The 16,579-nt window shown below is 37.4% G+C and overlaps 1 protein-coding gene across 1 annotated transcript in view; it reads left to right on the top strand.

The window, feature by feature from the left end:
• Window positions 1-16,579, top strand: part of THSD7A (thrombospondin type 1 domain containing 7A) — a 431,993-nt gene that overhangs the window by 181,486 nt on the left and 233,928 nt on the right. The window contains exon 2 of the mRNA XM_021689643.1: window positions 2,502-3,333. Within this exon, the coding sequence (XP_021545318.1) occupies window positions 2,502-3,333 (832 nt within the window). The remainder of the gene's footprint in view (window positions 1-2,501; window positions 3,334-16,579) is intronic.

Here is a 16,579-nt window from a genome sequence, read left to right as displayed (position 1 = left end):
CTAACTGAAATTTAAATAAAAACTTTTTAAAAAAAGCCTACTTTCTTAATAGTCCTAATCTGATTCATTAGTATAATCTCATAATTAATATCAAAGATTGGAAAACAATAAAATATCATGGAGTTCTCCTGAATTGCACTTGGGATTTAGACTCTGAGTTATTTCAAGACACTTATATTTTGAAATTTAGACCTAATGGCATTTAACTTGCTACTAACTTGGTCCAACATAAATGTACCTTTATATTCTGTGCTTAGAGTGGGAAATAAAGATTACGGTTTCATTTAAACATAGTAGGGAGGAGGAAAAAATACCAAAGATATGTGGAATTAATTCTAAAATGTTATACATATTGTATTCCCTTATTGAGAAGTATCCTAGTATTCCAAAACTGAATATTTAGAAAATCTCTAAGACCATCAACACATTTATGAATATGTATTTTCCTTCCTATTTTCTTTAGTTTTCCTTTAAAACTAAAATGAAAATACAATCAGATATTGCATGTTGACAGGTATAACAAACTCACTGACTTACTTAGCTCATAAAGTTTTGACATCAGCACTATTTCCCTAAATGTATTTTAAACCCTTATAATTCTTTACATGTGAACTTCATAAAGTAATGATATGGATATGCCAAATATCCAATTCTTATTTTTGTGCAATAATGATTAGTTAATAGATTGACTGAAAATAGTATCCTATTTACAACTCCATTATTCCATTTGTAATAAAGTTGGCATCCTCGAATTGTAAACATGTTTCTAGTAAAAATTAAATGTTTACACATGATGAACACAGTCTTCTTGTTTTACTCTTTCTAGATTAATCATTTTGCATAGGAACATCTAAGTCTCAATCTCTAAACTATAGGATAAATCATAAAATTAAAAGAATAAGAATCTGAAATCCAGGATAGTTTTGTTATTCATTCAAGATGTGAACTTGGCCAATCACTTCCTCTTCTTGTCACCTGTTTTCCTCATCTAAAGAGTGAATCTGTTTCATTTCATGGTTTTCACTTTTCAGCAGTAGAAGCCTCTTGTCAGACAATATCTTATGCATAATTTCAGCATGTATATTAAAAATAATAATAATGGAGCTTCTCTTATAGAAACAGGAATGATGGAGAAGGGCAGTGGAGTAGGGTTGGGGATTTTAGAGCCCAATCCTATATACTGAGTAGTCCTCGCCTTCCAATACAACCTGTTGAAGATGGCTCTACATCAAATAATTCCTTGAGTTCCATGGACCATATTTTGAAAATCATGTAATTATATATGATCATTACATTTCTTTAAAATTCCAAAATAATGTAATTCTCAATTTCATAAATTGAGATGTCTTTCAAAGCGCTGAAAATCCTGTTGTACTTTTAAAAAAAAGAAATGTACAAATAAGTAGGTTTCAATTTATGCTAAGAAGGATTCTAAGGTAAAAAGCTCACACGTCATACTAAAGCCACTGACTTAAGTATTCCATAGAACATTGCTATAATCCCAAATAGTTTCTATTTTAGGAAATAAATAAATTGATAAAACTCCAAAGAACCCTTCAACATTCAGAAAAATCACAGAAGTCCTTTAGTTAAATGTTAATTCTCTTGCCCATCTTTATTCTTCACTGGGGAGATGAGAAAAAAAATTAATATAGGGGTTAAATTTAAAGGCAGAATGTGCTTGGGGCACCTGCGTGGCTCAGTACGTTAAGCATCTGCCTTCAGCTCAGGTCATGATCCCAGGGTCCTGGGATTAAGTCCAGCATTGGACTCCCTGCTCAGCCAGAAGCTTGCTTCTCCCTCTCCCTCTGCTGCTCCCCCTGCTTGTGCTCGCGCGTTCTCTCTCTCTGTGTCAAATAAATAAATAAATAAACAAACAAACAAACAATCTTAAAAAAAAAATAAAGGCAGAATGTGCTCAAAAGCTTTTTTTCCCTTCCTAACTTTGGTTACCAGTGAGTGAACACTTCCATCAGTACACACATACACACCCACTAGACTCTTGCAGCCATAGTAGGTAGAGCATTAGAAAATGAGGTAGAAAAGAACACGTTCTCCAGAATCTTAAATTGCTCAGAAGAAGAAAAGCCTGTAGGAGATGGAGTTCTTCACCAGGGACCACTTCGTTAGCCTGCTACTGACATGGATTCGATGGTTACGAGGCAGGGGTGATGTGTTTTCACTGTTGCTAATTTCTGATGTCCTTTCTGAGCAAGGGTTCTCTATCTAAAATTAAGAAAATGAAAAAAAGCAAACTTTTAATCCCAAAAGGACCCAAAGTGAACTTGTCCCAGCAGTTACCTTATATAGACCCTCTGACACACTTATCCTTTTGCAAAAATACCGAGTACAGATCATTACTTTCCGACACTCATGTGCAGAGACCTACTTTATAACACTTCAGGGAAGTTAATGTACTAGATCTTGAAATGCCTTTCTGGAAAGTGAAGTAACTTATGGTTTTCTTCTAGTGGCACTGTTAACTCTTGTATCATTTTCAGGTCCATGGGGCCGATGCATGGGAGATGAATGTGGGCCAGGAGGCATTCAGACCCGGGCTGTGTGGTGTGCTCATGTGGAAGGCTGGACGACATTACATACAAACTGTAAGCCGGCCGAGAGACCCAGTAACCAGCAGATCTGTTTCAAAGTGTGTGACTGGCACAAAGAGTTGTATGACTGGAGCCTGGGACCTTGGAATCAGTGTCAGCCTGTGATTTCAAAAAGCCTGGAGAAACCCCTTGAGTGCATTAAGGGGGAGGAAGGCATTCAGGTGAGAGAGATAACATGCATCCAGAAAGAGAAGGACATTCCTGCAGAGGATATCATTTGTGAGTACTTCGAGCCCAAACCTCTCCTGGAACAGGCCTGCCTCATCCCCTGCCAGCAAGACTGCATTGTGTCTGAGTTTTCTGCCTGGTCCGAATGCTCCAAGACGTGTGGCAGCGGGCTCCAGCACCGGACGCGTCACGTGGTAGCACCCCCCCAGTTTGGAGGTTCCGGCTGCCCAAACTTGACGGAGTTTCAGGTGTGCCAGTCCAGCCCCTGTGAAGATGAAGAGAGCATGTACAGCTTGCACGTGGGTCCCTGGAGCTCGTGCTCGATGCCCCATTCGAGACAAGTAAGACAAGCAAGGAGACGTGGGAAGAATAAAGAACGGGAAAAGGACCGAGGAAAAGGATTGAAGGATCCAGAAGCCCGGGAACTTATTAAGAAAAAGAGAAACAGAAACAGACAGAACCGACAAGAGAATAAATATTGGGACATCCAGATTGGATATCAGACCAGAGAGGTTATGTGTACTAACAAGACGGGGAAGGCTGCTGATTTGAGGTAACATTTTATAACCATTAACTGGGGGTGGCTCTCTGTCAAGGCCATGGGCTAGAAAGTACTTAAGGCTCTGCTGTACTAAGTCCCAAGATTCACATGTGCACAACCTAGAATGAGCTACCCCCAAGTATAACATGTTCTGTTTTAAGGCACTTAAGCTTTTGTGGGTTTCCTGACATTATCTCTGTTTTGCTCATGTTTAGGCACTCTACTCCTAGAGTTCATTTAAATGTTCCTGTCAAAGATCTATCATGAGCTCTTCTCCATGAGGTATTACTACTTTTTTAGGTCGGTCGTGCTGTTTCCACCTACAATGGGGGAAAAAGAAAACTTACTTAGAAGGTACAGTTTGGGGGTTTTGAATTCAGATACTTATTTTAGTGAGAATAAAGCACACTTGTAATCTCTCCAAGTTTATAACATTTTCAGAATTACCCTATACAAAAAATTTAAACAACCACCCAGGGAGCTATACCTAAGAATAATTCACATTTTATAAAATGGAATAAATCTCCCTAGAGGGAAAAAGGGGAACCAGAAGAAACTAAGGTAAGTAGACATTATTTAATCATGAGTATCCTAGTTTAGAAAACATGTAATTAATTGGCTGCATGTTCTAGACAAATTATATGTCAAATGATCTCTGGGTAAATAATGACTATGTTATGAAAGGCTTTCTCATGTGTGATTTATTTGTTGTGAAAATATTCATTGAGGATTATTCATTGAGGATTATCTAAAGGATATGATGTTCTCTGGATATTCTAAATTTTGCTCTTGGATAAGCCAGACCATCTGGGAGTGTCTTATCTGGATCATTTGCATAATTGCTTTTTTGGTACTATTTATGCAGTTATGGTTTGGACTGAACTGAGTGAAATTATGGTAACATCACTCAGAATTTTATATCATCTTTATTGTAAAAATGACATTGAAAGTGTCATCTACTCCATCATGCAGTCTGTTCTCTTGATTAAAAACACATAAGATAAATTTCACTGAAGCCTCAACCCGTGTGCTCCTGGTGAGCAGCTGGGTTGCTTTCCTTATGGTCCTGGAAACCTTGTAATGGATCACCTGTTCCTGTTTGCTTTGGCTCCCGGGAGCATGAATAGGACTGTGGGGCAAGTGTGTTGCTCACCGACATACCCCACTGTCTTCATCTTTTTCTTACCATGATTTCCTTTCACTCATTCTTACCTAGTGATTTTGCCATCCATGGATTTTGAAAGCTGGTTGAAAGCCTTTTTTGTACAGGATATAGTTTAAAGAAATGAGTAAACAAATAAACAATTGATATATCTAGACAATAATTTTTCTCAGCATAGTGTTGCTCCGGTCGCCATTTTTAGGATATGTGCTAGTCCCTCCCCTCTTTGTACTTACACAGTTGTATTTTCTCTTGGCCACACAGTAATCTGCTTTTTCTTCATCTAGTGACATCAGTCCAACTCCTTTCTTGGTCTCATTAGTGGTTGCTTGATCTCCTGCCTTCATCTTCCAGGTTCCCTACAACTCCTTAAGAGTATGTGTATGTACGTGTGTTCACCTCTGATTCTGTATCATGTGAGTTTTCATTTCAATCCCTGTTTTACTCTTTTCTGACTATCCTTATTCAGCTGATTTCCTCATTTCTTTTCCTGAAATATTATAGTTATATTAGTTACTTGGCTCCCACCAAGTAATTAAATGAACCTCCAAGGCAACTTGAGTTGTATCCTGCTGTCACCAAGTTAACATGCTGTAGACATTTAATTTAATGTTGACCACTCAATTAAAAGTGTAATTAGGGTAGTACCTACCACTGCATAGAGCCATAGAGCCTAATATTCCCATTTGATTGTTTGAAATAAGCAAACACATTTAAAAATTTGTAGATCATTTGTCAAGTTCTTATATTCTATTAGAAATATCCTAATATAACTTATTAGGGTATAGGTTAAATTTAAATTGGTTATTAATATTTCTTGCATGTAAGAATTATACATAAGAATATATATGGATAAATACATATGATTAAGACAGTTAAAGTCTTAGTGAAGAAGAGGTAAGAATCAGGTACTTTGACCTAGGTTTTGCTCAAACGTTGCACCACATCAGTGAAGCTAGTGAAATAAAGAGTAAATAGTTAACACCAACAAAGCAGAGGGTCACAGAACACAGACTTGATGATCAAATTTAAGTCTTTCACCTTATATCAGATTCAGAAACAATTTTGTCATGTCAGAGGATAAAATAATCATTTAATAAGGCTAAAAACATCTGTTAGAGTGACAAAATTAATTTAACTAAATAAACCTAAGAATCTTAGGGAACCAGTTCATAGGAAAATAAATATAACTGTAGCAGAATTACTGCTAGAACGTCCAAGTTTCAGATGATAAATCTGGCCTTCTTTTTGCTTTCAAACATGAAATCACAGTCTCAAACCACAAATGACAGAGATTTAGAGAATGTGGCAAAATTAAACCTAACCAAAAGAAGAAACTTAGAAGGGTGTTATGTCTTTGCACCTTTTGTAAATACTCAAAATCTCTGAGTAGGCTGAACTTTGTGAGGGCCAAGCCAATGACATCTCCTTAGTATGGCATGATCTGTGTTAAAAGAAAGGGCTGCTGAAGCATCTTTGAGTTTGTTTGAAAACAGATGGCATAATAGGCAAAACTGAGCAAGAAACTCACTATGCCATTACTGCCAAGAAAGGACTGCCAGTTTGATGGATTGAGGGATTAAAGTTTGATGACCAGTGGACGAGAATTCTAAATCACTACACATACACACCATGACACAGGGGGCTTCCCTATGAACCAGTGAGTTTCAGCCAAGCTTAAGTAGAGTATTGCCCCAGGCCAAGAGTTGATACGAAAGTAAGGACAAGCAGTTCTCCAAGAAACCAGAGACAGTAAAGGAAATATGGTGTTTCTGAACCAAAAGCGGAATGAGGAGCTAAGAAAATTGAATGAGCTTAACTCATTAATTGAATGAGTGATTTGGCAGGGCTCCAAAAAGAAATGGAGGGGAATTAGGAACAAGAAAAAGAAATGGAATTTACATTAGAAGCAATAAAAAGTGGAAAAATATCTTGTGAAGAGGAGTCAGTGATATAGAGAACAATTTGAGAACGCCCAAGTAAACTAATTTTTTAAAAAAATGATGGATATGGAAACAAGCAAGGAAGATCACTCCATGAAACTCTGGTGTTCTTGAAGATAGGACCAGAAAAAACAAATAACAACAACAAAAAAACCCCACAAAATATATAATAGAAGACTTTCCTGAAATTAAGACTTTAATCCACAGATTGAAATTGCACACAGGTAATATTCTTCTAGAAGAGGTTGAAATCATGTCCTCATGGAAGAACTGGTGTAAAATAATTTTTTTTAAAGATTTTATTTATTTGACAGAGAGAGACACAGTGAGAGAGGGAACACAAGCAGGGGGAGTAGGAGAGGGAGAAGCAGGTTTCCCACTGAGCAGGGAGCCCGATGCGGGGCTCAATCCCAGGACTCTGGGACCATGACCTGAGCCGAAGGCAGACGCTTAACAACTGAGCCACCCAGGCGCCCCCAAAACTGGTGTAAAATAATTTTTATAAGGAAAGACGAAGAGACATCAGACTGAAAGCCAGCGCAATACTCAAATTGTGAAACCCTAGAAGCATTTCTGTTGTAGTCAAAAATAAGACAGGACAGCACATTAACTCCACTTTTAGTTAATATTGATCTCTAAGTACTAGTTAATGTAGTTGAAAAGAGAAAGAAGTGAAAATTGGAAAGCAGGTGGAAAACTTAAGATTTTTTTTTCCAGATACTTTGACTGTACACTGGAAAACTCAAGAGAATCAATTGAAAATATAAACAATAAAATAACTCAATGAGGGGGGCAGTGGATGGACACAAAAATAACATCAAAACAATCAATATATTTCCTAGATGCAAATAACAATTAGTTAAACATTATGGTGGAAACAAAAGATTAAAATACTGCACTTACAAAAGTAAAAAAGACCATAGACCATAAGAGACTCTTAACAATAGGGAACAAACTGAGGGTTGCTGGAGGGGAAGGGGGGGGGAAGGGATAACTGGGTGATGGGCACTAAGGAGGGCACTTGATGTGATGAGCACTGGGTGCTCTATGCAACTGATGAATCATTAAATTCTACCCCTGAAGCTCATAAAGCACTATATGTTAACTAACTTGAATTTAAATAAAATTTTAAAAAGATTTTTTAAAAAGACGAAATCTGTAGACACACCTAACTATAAAAGTTCTGCATAGAGGGCGCCTGGGTGGCTCAGTTGGTTAAGCTACTGCCTTCGGCTCAGGTCATGATCCTGGAGTCCCGGGATCGAGTCCCACATCGAGCTCCCTGCTCAGCAGGGGGTCTGCTTCTCCCTCTGACCCTCTTCCCTCTCGTGCTCTCTGTCTCTCATTCTCTCTCTCAAATAAATAAATAAAAAATCTAAAAAAAAAAAAAAAAAGTTCTGCGTAGAACACCAGACTTAGAAACATAAAAAAAGAGGTGTGCCTATACCAAATTGTCCCAATACTGTTACTGTAAAATTTATAAGGGAAAAATAAGCATATAAGAAAGGCCAAGGAACTTTTTTTTTTTAAGATTTTATTTATTTATTTGAGAGAGAGAATGAGAGAGAGAGCATGAGAGGGGGGAGGGTCAGAGGGAGAAGCAGACTCCCTGCTGAGCAGGTAGCCCGACGCAGGACTCGATCCTGGGACTCCAGGATCATGACCTGAGCCAAAGGCAGTCGCTTAACCAACTGAGCCACCCAGGCGCCCTGGGCCAAGGAACTTTTGAAAAATAAAAGTAGAGAGAGAAAACTAATGTCCCAAGATAATTAAATGCATTTTAGTCTATAAAAATAGTAACGGTAAATTGATGTTCTTGCATGAATAATCAGGGTCAAATAGAATGGGGTGTAGAAATAAGATCTGCAAAACCCTGTAAAATGTTGCCTGTGGTGAAGGAGCATTTCCAATTTGGGGGGAAATTAATTAATTTGCTTTGTTTGGGGGCAATTGCTTTGCCATGTAAAGGAATACGAAGAATTGTGAAAGAAAAAAAAAGACGGATTGTATGCTTTGGCACTTGTTATACCAAAGCAAAGCCCAGGTATATATGCAATTCTTAAAATTTGTTTTTATAATATTAGAAGAAATGGTAAAATTTTTAAATCTTAAACAAGGACACTTTAGGGTACAGAATGGAGAGATCATGCAGGAAAATAGTCAATTACATTTTTTTTAAAGATTTTATTTATTTGACAGAGAGAGAGACAGCGAGAGAGGGAACATAAGCAGGGGGAGTGGGAGAGGGAGAAGCAGGCCTCCTGCTGAGTGTGGAACCTGATGTGGGGCTCGATCCCAGGACCCTGGGATCATGACCTGAGCCAAAGGCAGACGCTTAATGACTGAGCCACCCAGATGCCCCGTCAATTACATTTTTAAAAAAGAGTAAATTTTGCTCAAGAAAAATATTAATGAACTTAAAACCTGAGTAGCAAACTGAGAAAAAAATATTTGAGCATATAGTTGGCAAAGAACTAATTTTCTTTTTTTTTTTTAAAGATTTTATTTATTTATTTGACAGAGAGAGACACAGTGAGAGAGGGAACACAAGCAGGGGGAGTGGGAGAGGGAGAAGCAGGCTTCCCACTGAGCAGGGATCCTGATGTGGGGCTCAGTCCCAGGACCCTGGGACCATGACCTGAGCTGAAGGCAGACGCTTAGTGACTGAGCCACCCAGGCGCCCCAGAACTAATTTTCTTAATACATATGAACTCATAATATTAAGAAAAAGATCAAAACCTAATTGAAAATAAGCAAAGGATCAAGAGAATGAAAAGGTAAGTCATAGACTAGTAGAAAATATTTGTGAAAGGCACTTGCGATAAAGGACTAGTATCCAAAATATGCCAAAAAACTCTTGCAACTCAACAATGAGAAAACAACCTGAAAATGTGCCAAAGACCTTCACACCTCACCAAAGAAGACCTACAAATGGTGAACAAGCATATGAAAAGATACTTTATTTCATAGGTTATCAGGGAAATACACAATAAAACAACAGAGAGATACTACTACACACCTGTTAAGAGTGGCCAAAAACCAGAATACTGGCAACACCAAGTTCTGGTGAGAATGTGAAACAACAGGAACGCTGATTCATTGCTAGTGGGAATGCGAAATGGTTACAGCCATTTTCTAAGACAGCTTGGCAGTTTCTTACAACATTAAACACACTCCTTACCATACGATGTAGCAAATGTGCTCAGTGATATTTACCTAAAGGAACTGAAAACCTATATCCACACAAATATCTACACTGAGATGTTTAACAGCTTTATTCATAATTGCCAAAACTTGAAGGCAACCAAGAAGTCCTTCAGAAGATGAATCAATAAACTGTATCGCATTCAGACAATGGAATATTATTCAGTGTTAAAAAGAAATGAGCTATCCAGCCATGAAAAGATATGGAAGAAACTAAATGCATAATTACTGAGAGAAAAGGCTACATACTGTATGATTCCAACCATATGGCATTCTGGAAAAGGCAAAGCCCTTTTCCAGAGACAGTGGAAAGAATTAGCAGTGTTGTCAGGGTTTAGGTGGAAGGGAGAGATGAACAGAGGGAACACAAAGGATTTTTTAGGGCAGTGAAATGACTCTGTATGATATTTTGATAGATATATGCCATTTTACTTTTGCCCAAACCCATAGAATTTAGAATGCCAAGAGTTAACTGTGGTGTAAACTGAGGACTTTGAGTGATTATGATATATTAATGTAGGTTCCATTCTAGTGAGTGACGTTGATGATGGGGAGGCTCTGCATGTATGAGCGCAGGAAGTTTATAGGAACTCTCTCTACTTTACACTCAGTTTGGCTGTGAACCTATAACTGCTCTAAAAATCAAAATGGATTAAAATCAGCCAAGTATAGGTTCAGGTCACAGAAAATATGCTAATCCTCAATCATAATTAAATACAAAAACAATGTTTAATCCCATTTTCACCCTTTCAGATTAGTAAATAAAAAGTTTAATAATGTGTCAGGGATCACTAAGCATCCAGTTTTGGTAATTCACTAGAAGGACTCACGGGATTCAGCATATAGTTAGTTATGTCTGAGATTCATCACAGTGAAAGGATACAAAGCAAAAGCATAAAGGAACATGTGCATGGGGAGAAGTCCGAAGGAAACTGTATGAGGTTCCCCTGGAAATTTGGAGCTTCCAGGGTCCTTTCCAGGTGGAAATTCATAGCCTAGACTTAATTCCCCCAAAGAAGAGTTGCAGCAAATTGTGCAAGGCATTATCTGCTAGGGAAGTTTATTAGCGTCTCGGTGTCCTAAAGTTTTATTGGGGGTTGATCACTTGGGCACCCTCTGCTTAGCATATGCAAAAATCCCAAACTCCCAGAGGGAAAGCAAATATTCACTGTGAACCACATTGTTTATACAAACAAATTGAGCATAATGAACATTTATAGCAGTTTTCTCATTCAGAGAAAATTTTTTAACAGTGTAGAAAACTGTTGACCAGTTAAGTTCCCAGATGCCTGCCAAGGGCCAACCCTGCAAGCAGGTCTTTCTAAGGATAGAAGTCTGAGACTGGATATTTTACTAATAATAGTATTTAATATTAAAGAATTGGGGAAAACAGACATATTCTTGGTGGGGCAAAAATTGGTACAACCTATTTGAAAAATAATTTTGCAATATGTATCCAAATTTTAAACGGACACTACCTTTGTCAGTGATTCTATTACTATGAATTTCTTCTAGATAAATGTACAACTCTCACTATAGCATGATTTGATACAGCAAAACAATCTGAATTCCACCAATAAAAGGACTACTTAAATCACAGTGCTTCCCTGTATGGAATATGTAGTTATTAGCAAATGAAGTATGTATATCAGTCAGGGCTGTTGTAACAGAGTACCATTGACTAGGTGACTTATAAACAACAACACAATTTAATTCTCATTGTCCTGAAGGCTAAGAAGTCCATGATCAAGGTGCCAGGAGATACGCTGTTTGCTGAAAACTCCATTCTGGGTTGCAGACTAATGGCTTTTCATTGTATCCTCACATGGCACAGAGTGGGAGAGAGCTCTCTGGGGTCCCTTTATGAGGGTACTAATCACATTCATGAGGGCTCACCTTGTGACCTGATCACCTCTCAAAGGCTCTGCCTCCTAATACTATCACATTAGGGGTTAAGATTTCAAAATATGAATTTTGAAGGGACACACACATTCAGTCCAATGCAGTAATTGATTTCTAAACAAACATGAGAGAGTAAAGGCAGTTTTATTCCACTGTCCTGCCCTCACCAGAAATGCCATTAAAAGAGACAAGCTCTTCAACATACAGTTAAAAAAAAAAAAAAGGAAAAAGGAAAGAAATCTAGGACTTGAGGCTTGAAAGAGATTCCTTTAAAGTAATTGGGATACAATCCTGAAAGGCTCATTGAAGGATCATTTCATTGGATTATCTCAGTTGGGGGTGGGTGGGAGGAGAGCACAGACAAGCAACAGGGAATGTGGAGGAAGGTCCCTTAAGAGCCAGTTCTTCACCCCAGAATCACAGGGGAAGTGTAGCTGGAGAGTAATTCAGCCAGAATGTAACTTCCTGGGTCTCCTGGCTGAGAGAAGCTGTCAAAGATGAAGTGGAGAAGAAAGGGGGTAGAGGAGGCAGACGTCTCCAGATTGCAACAGCATAGCCTGAGATTTAAGGCTTTGCTATGAGCCGCCCTCACCTCTGGAAAGTTTAGCTGTCCCACATCGCCTCTTCCTGAAATAAAGTCCTGAATCTGCATATCAAAGACATAACATGTTTCAGGAAGAACTATAAAATCTGCTCTAAGTAATACCAGAAACATTTAGTGAAAGTCGTGCCTACTTTGGAAAGTATCTTCCATTTAAACATGCCTTGTTTTGGTGTATTGTTTGACAAAGGCAATTAATTGTAATTATAAATCCAGTGGAAACGCTGCCAGGAAGTATGGGAAATTCCACTTGGTACATTCCTGAAGGACTAAGACAGAATTGGGGTCTAAAACAGATTTATGTTGGCTAAGCCAAAACAAAAAACAAAAAGAAAAAACCCAGATCTATCTATGCAGTTTCTAGATAACTCAGTAAGGCAGACATTTATTTTAGGCACAAATATATAAGGGCAAAAAATAACTAGGTCTCATAAATAGAGTCAACTGACCTTTGACAAAGGAACAAAGACAATAGAATGCAGCAAGGAGAGTTTCTTCAACAAACAGTGCTGGAATAAGTGAATATCCAAACACACAAAATAAAAATCTAGACAGAGACCTTAATAACCTTCACAAAAATGAACTCAAAATGCATCATAGACCTAAATGCAAAAGGCAAAACTACTATAAAACTTCTAAAGGGTAATATAAAATGTAGATGACCTTGGGCATGATGATACCTTTTTAGATACAACACAAAAGATGATCTATGAAAGAAATAATTGATAAATTGTGCTTCATTAAAATTAAATGCTTCTGCACTGCAAAAGACAATGTCAAGAGAATGACAAGCCACAGACTGAGAAAATATTTGCAAAAGACTCATCTGATAAAAGACTGTTATCCAAAATACACAAAGAACTCTTAAAACTGAACAATAAGAAAACAACCTGATTTAAAAAAAAAATGGACCAAAGACGAAATTCAGATGGTAAATAAGCATATGAAGAAATGCTCAGGGGTCATCAGAGAAATGCATATTAAAACAACAATGAGATACCAGGACACACCTGGTAGAATAGCAAAAATCCAGAACACTGAAAATACCAAATTCTGATAAGGATGTGAAGCAACAAGAATGAATATTGCTGGTGGGAATGCAAAATGGTATAGCCAGTTAGGAAGACGGTTTGGAGGTTTCTTACAGAACTAATCATACTTCCATATCATCCAGCAATCACACTCCTAGGCATTTACCCAAAGGAACTGAAAACTTATATCCACACAATATCTACACAGTGTTGCCAGGTGTTAGGTAGGAGAGAGAAATGAGTAGGGGCAGCACAGATAACTTTTAGAGGAGTAAAAATAGTCTGTAGGATCTTATAATGATGGACATATGCCATTATATAGTTGTGCAAACCGGTAGAATGTACAACCCCAAAAGTTAACTATAATGTAAAGCATGGATTTTGATTGATTATGGGGTTTTTCAAATGAGTGATGTGATATGGGGGAGGCTATGCATCTGGGGTGACAGAGGGTGTATGGGAAATCTCTATACCTCCCTCTTAATTTTGTTGTAAACCTAAAACTGTTCTTAAAAAAAAATCTTAAAAAACAACTGGCTAAGATATGAAGAGGAAAATAATCTAGTATCCCTGGAAAAAATGGCACACTGGAGTCTTTTTCTATCATTTTGTTGTCAATTATATTTTTCCTCTTAAGTCTTTATACAAATTCAGTCTCGTATTTCAGATAGTAGTGACTAATACTCAAGTAGCTTTCTGCATTTTTCTCCTAAACTTATACTTTTCTGACATACCCTTTCATCTTCAAAATTATATGTTAAGATAAAATTGTATTTCTTCTCAACACAGTCTCTTTGTGCCTAACTCCTATTTTACCTTAGAACACTAGCTGTTAACTACTCCATCCTTCTCTTTAAGTGAATATAAAGCTACTGGCTTTATAATAGTAAAATAAATAAATAAAACACAACAACCAAAAACCTGGCTGAATCAATAAGAGAATTTAAGTAATAGATAATTAGGAGAATTTAAGTAATAGATAATTAGGAGAAATAAGTAATAAAATAGGGAAACCTATTTATCCATGGCTTCACAGTGTTGAACAAGGATTTTTGCGACTCCGTTTTCTCGGGTATAAATATGTGTGAAGGGAGTCAGTGATGAGCAGGGGAAGGAGGAAGCCGAAATATCTCTGAGAGCCTTCCACGTTTTGTGATTCCTAAGAATTCTGAACCAAAACCATATCTAAAATTGTGGCTATGAAATCCCATATATCTTTCCTGGCAGAAATTTAGTTAATTTTGACATGTTCTAGAAATCCGTTCATACGGAAACATCAGAACGAATGTAGAACAGGACGGCTCTCAGTCTTAAAAGTAACGGCAGTTTTTACTCAGAAGATGTGCTGCAGAATTCCTGAGGGTCCGTTCCCGCAGGATGACTCGGCCAATCGTTGAACTTGCAAATCTAATTCTAACCTTACCAAAAAGAAGGGAGTAAATTGCCCACTCTTTAAAGTAATACTGACTACTTTTAGGTTATTCAGAATCCATTTATAAAATGACTACTTCTCATGCATAAATAGCAGGCTTTTAGATTAAAAAACTTTCTGTAACATTGGAAGTGTTGATTTGCCTGCCATATGCTCACCATCGTTTTTCATAAGCTCGCCTCAGCTTCTTGCTGGCTGCAGCTGGCTGAAGAAATAGAGTCAGTATGCCCCCATTATTTTGTAGATGGTATATAGCTAACGGAGGTATGTGGCTTTGCTCATCTCAGCATGTAGAGCTGACTGGGCAGTGTATTACATTTACATTTGCGCTTAGAGAGTCACTCTCAGCCCTTCTAGATGTTGCTATGTGCCGAGAGGCTGGTCTCAGAGCAGTACCTTAATGAGGCTTCCTGGTTCTCTTCTTTCTGGTTGGATCCTACCCGTAGGAGACAGCAACAGTATATAAGAAGGTGGGAAGAGAGGAGTTGAGTATACATTCCTGTCTTTTTGGGTCAGCCACTGACTGTGAGTTCTTCTCACAAAAGGCTACAGCCCCTGTCCAGCAGCTCCGCCCTGAAGCTTTAGGTCCATCTCACGTTCCGGTAAAATCTTTTACCTTGGTCTCCTTACCACCTTGGGGTGATAATCTTCCCATACTTGCTAGCCCCAGGGTGCTTCACCATCTGTTGGTAATTTCTCTGAACACTACCCACACTTTTATTAATAATCCTTTTATTAAACTCTTCTCATTTAACCCATATGACTTCGCAATCTGTTTTCTGCTGGCCCTGATGGATATGACAGCTATACTAGAGTATGATGGAAAGAGTCAGAGAACTACTTCTATGTCACTGCTATTATATATTACAGATTAACTATGCATTTGTTTAGTTATTTACTTTTTTGTTCAACAAAGTACAAGACATACTGGGTGCTGGAATATATAGACAAAAAAAAAAAAGAAAGAAAAGAAAAGCAGAGACCCTAATCTCAAGGACCTGTACTTTGCTATGAAAAAAGTGGCACAAGAAAGCAATAAAATATTACAAGTGCTATCTCATGTCTATAGAGAGAGTATACGCAAGTGACAACCTAGGCAGCAAGTTTTTCATGGAGGGAGGCTGACAAGATCAGAAATGGCCTCGTGGAGGAAATGCTGCTAAGGCTAAGGATTAGAAGGTATGCATAAGAGAGGGGAGGATGATGGAAGAAAAAAATGGGAACAGCATGAGCAAAGGCCCTGAGGTTTGCATCAGTAGTGATTCACTGAGCAAGGGTGTGATGTACACAGATCATTCACACATCAAGAAATTTCCTTATAAAGGAATGAGAAGCTAAACTAAAGGAAAAGCCAGGCAAATCTTAGAGGTCAAGCTTAAATGTTTAGATTTTATGTCCTGTGGGTTGGGCATTTCCACATTTATTAGAAACGGTGTTTTCAGCTTGCTCCAGGATAGGTAGCATTTATTTATAAATTACATCCATGCACTATTAAAAAATATGTACACTACTAAAAATCATAATAATTAAAACTACGCATAAGATAAAGAAATAAGAAAACAGTACTAATATTTTGCTAATCATTATGGCTTTGCATTATTTCTACCTAAAATCTTAAGGCAAACCATGAAGAGTTGCATTATTAGTGGTAGTGATTTTTAGTCTAATATACACTTTTTATAAATATATATTTTATATAAATATATTTTTATAAAAGTTTATGTAATATATGAATACAAAATATAAACATATTTTATAAATATATATATTTAGTTTTATATATAAATAAAATAAACTTTTTACATTGGTCAGTGGAGATTCATGAATATGATTATCATGTTATATGCATATTATAATTAACCAATAAACAATGAATAAGCAGTTACTACGTGTCCAACATTGGCCAGGTACAGAATTAACTTTGCACTTACATAAAACATAATTTTTATGTGGAAATACTTTGAAAAGATCACTGTGTATAAA

The sequence above is a fragment of the Neomonachus schauinslandi genome, chromosome 12 (assembly GCF_002201575.2).
Source record: "Neomonachus schauinslandi chromosome 12, ASM220157v2, whole genome shotgun sequence".
Classification (NCBI taxonomy): Eukaryota; Metazoa; Chordata; class Mammalia; order Carnivora; family Phocidae; genus Neomonachus; species Neomonachus schauinslandi.
This window is presented reverse-complemented; position numbering and strand designations above follow the sequence as displayed.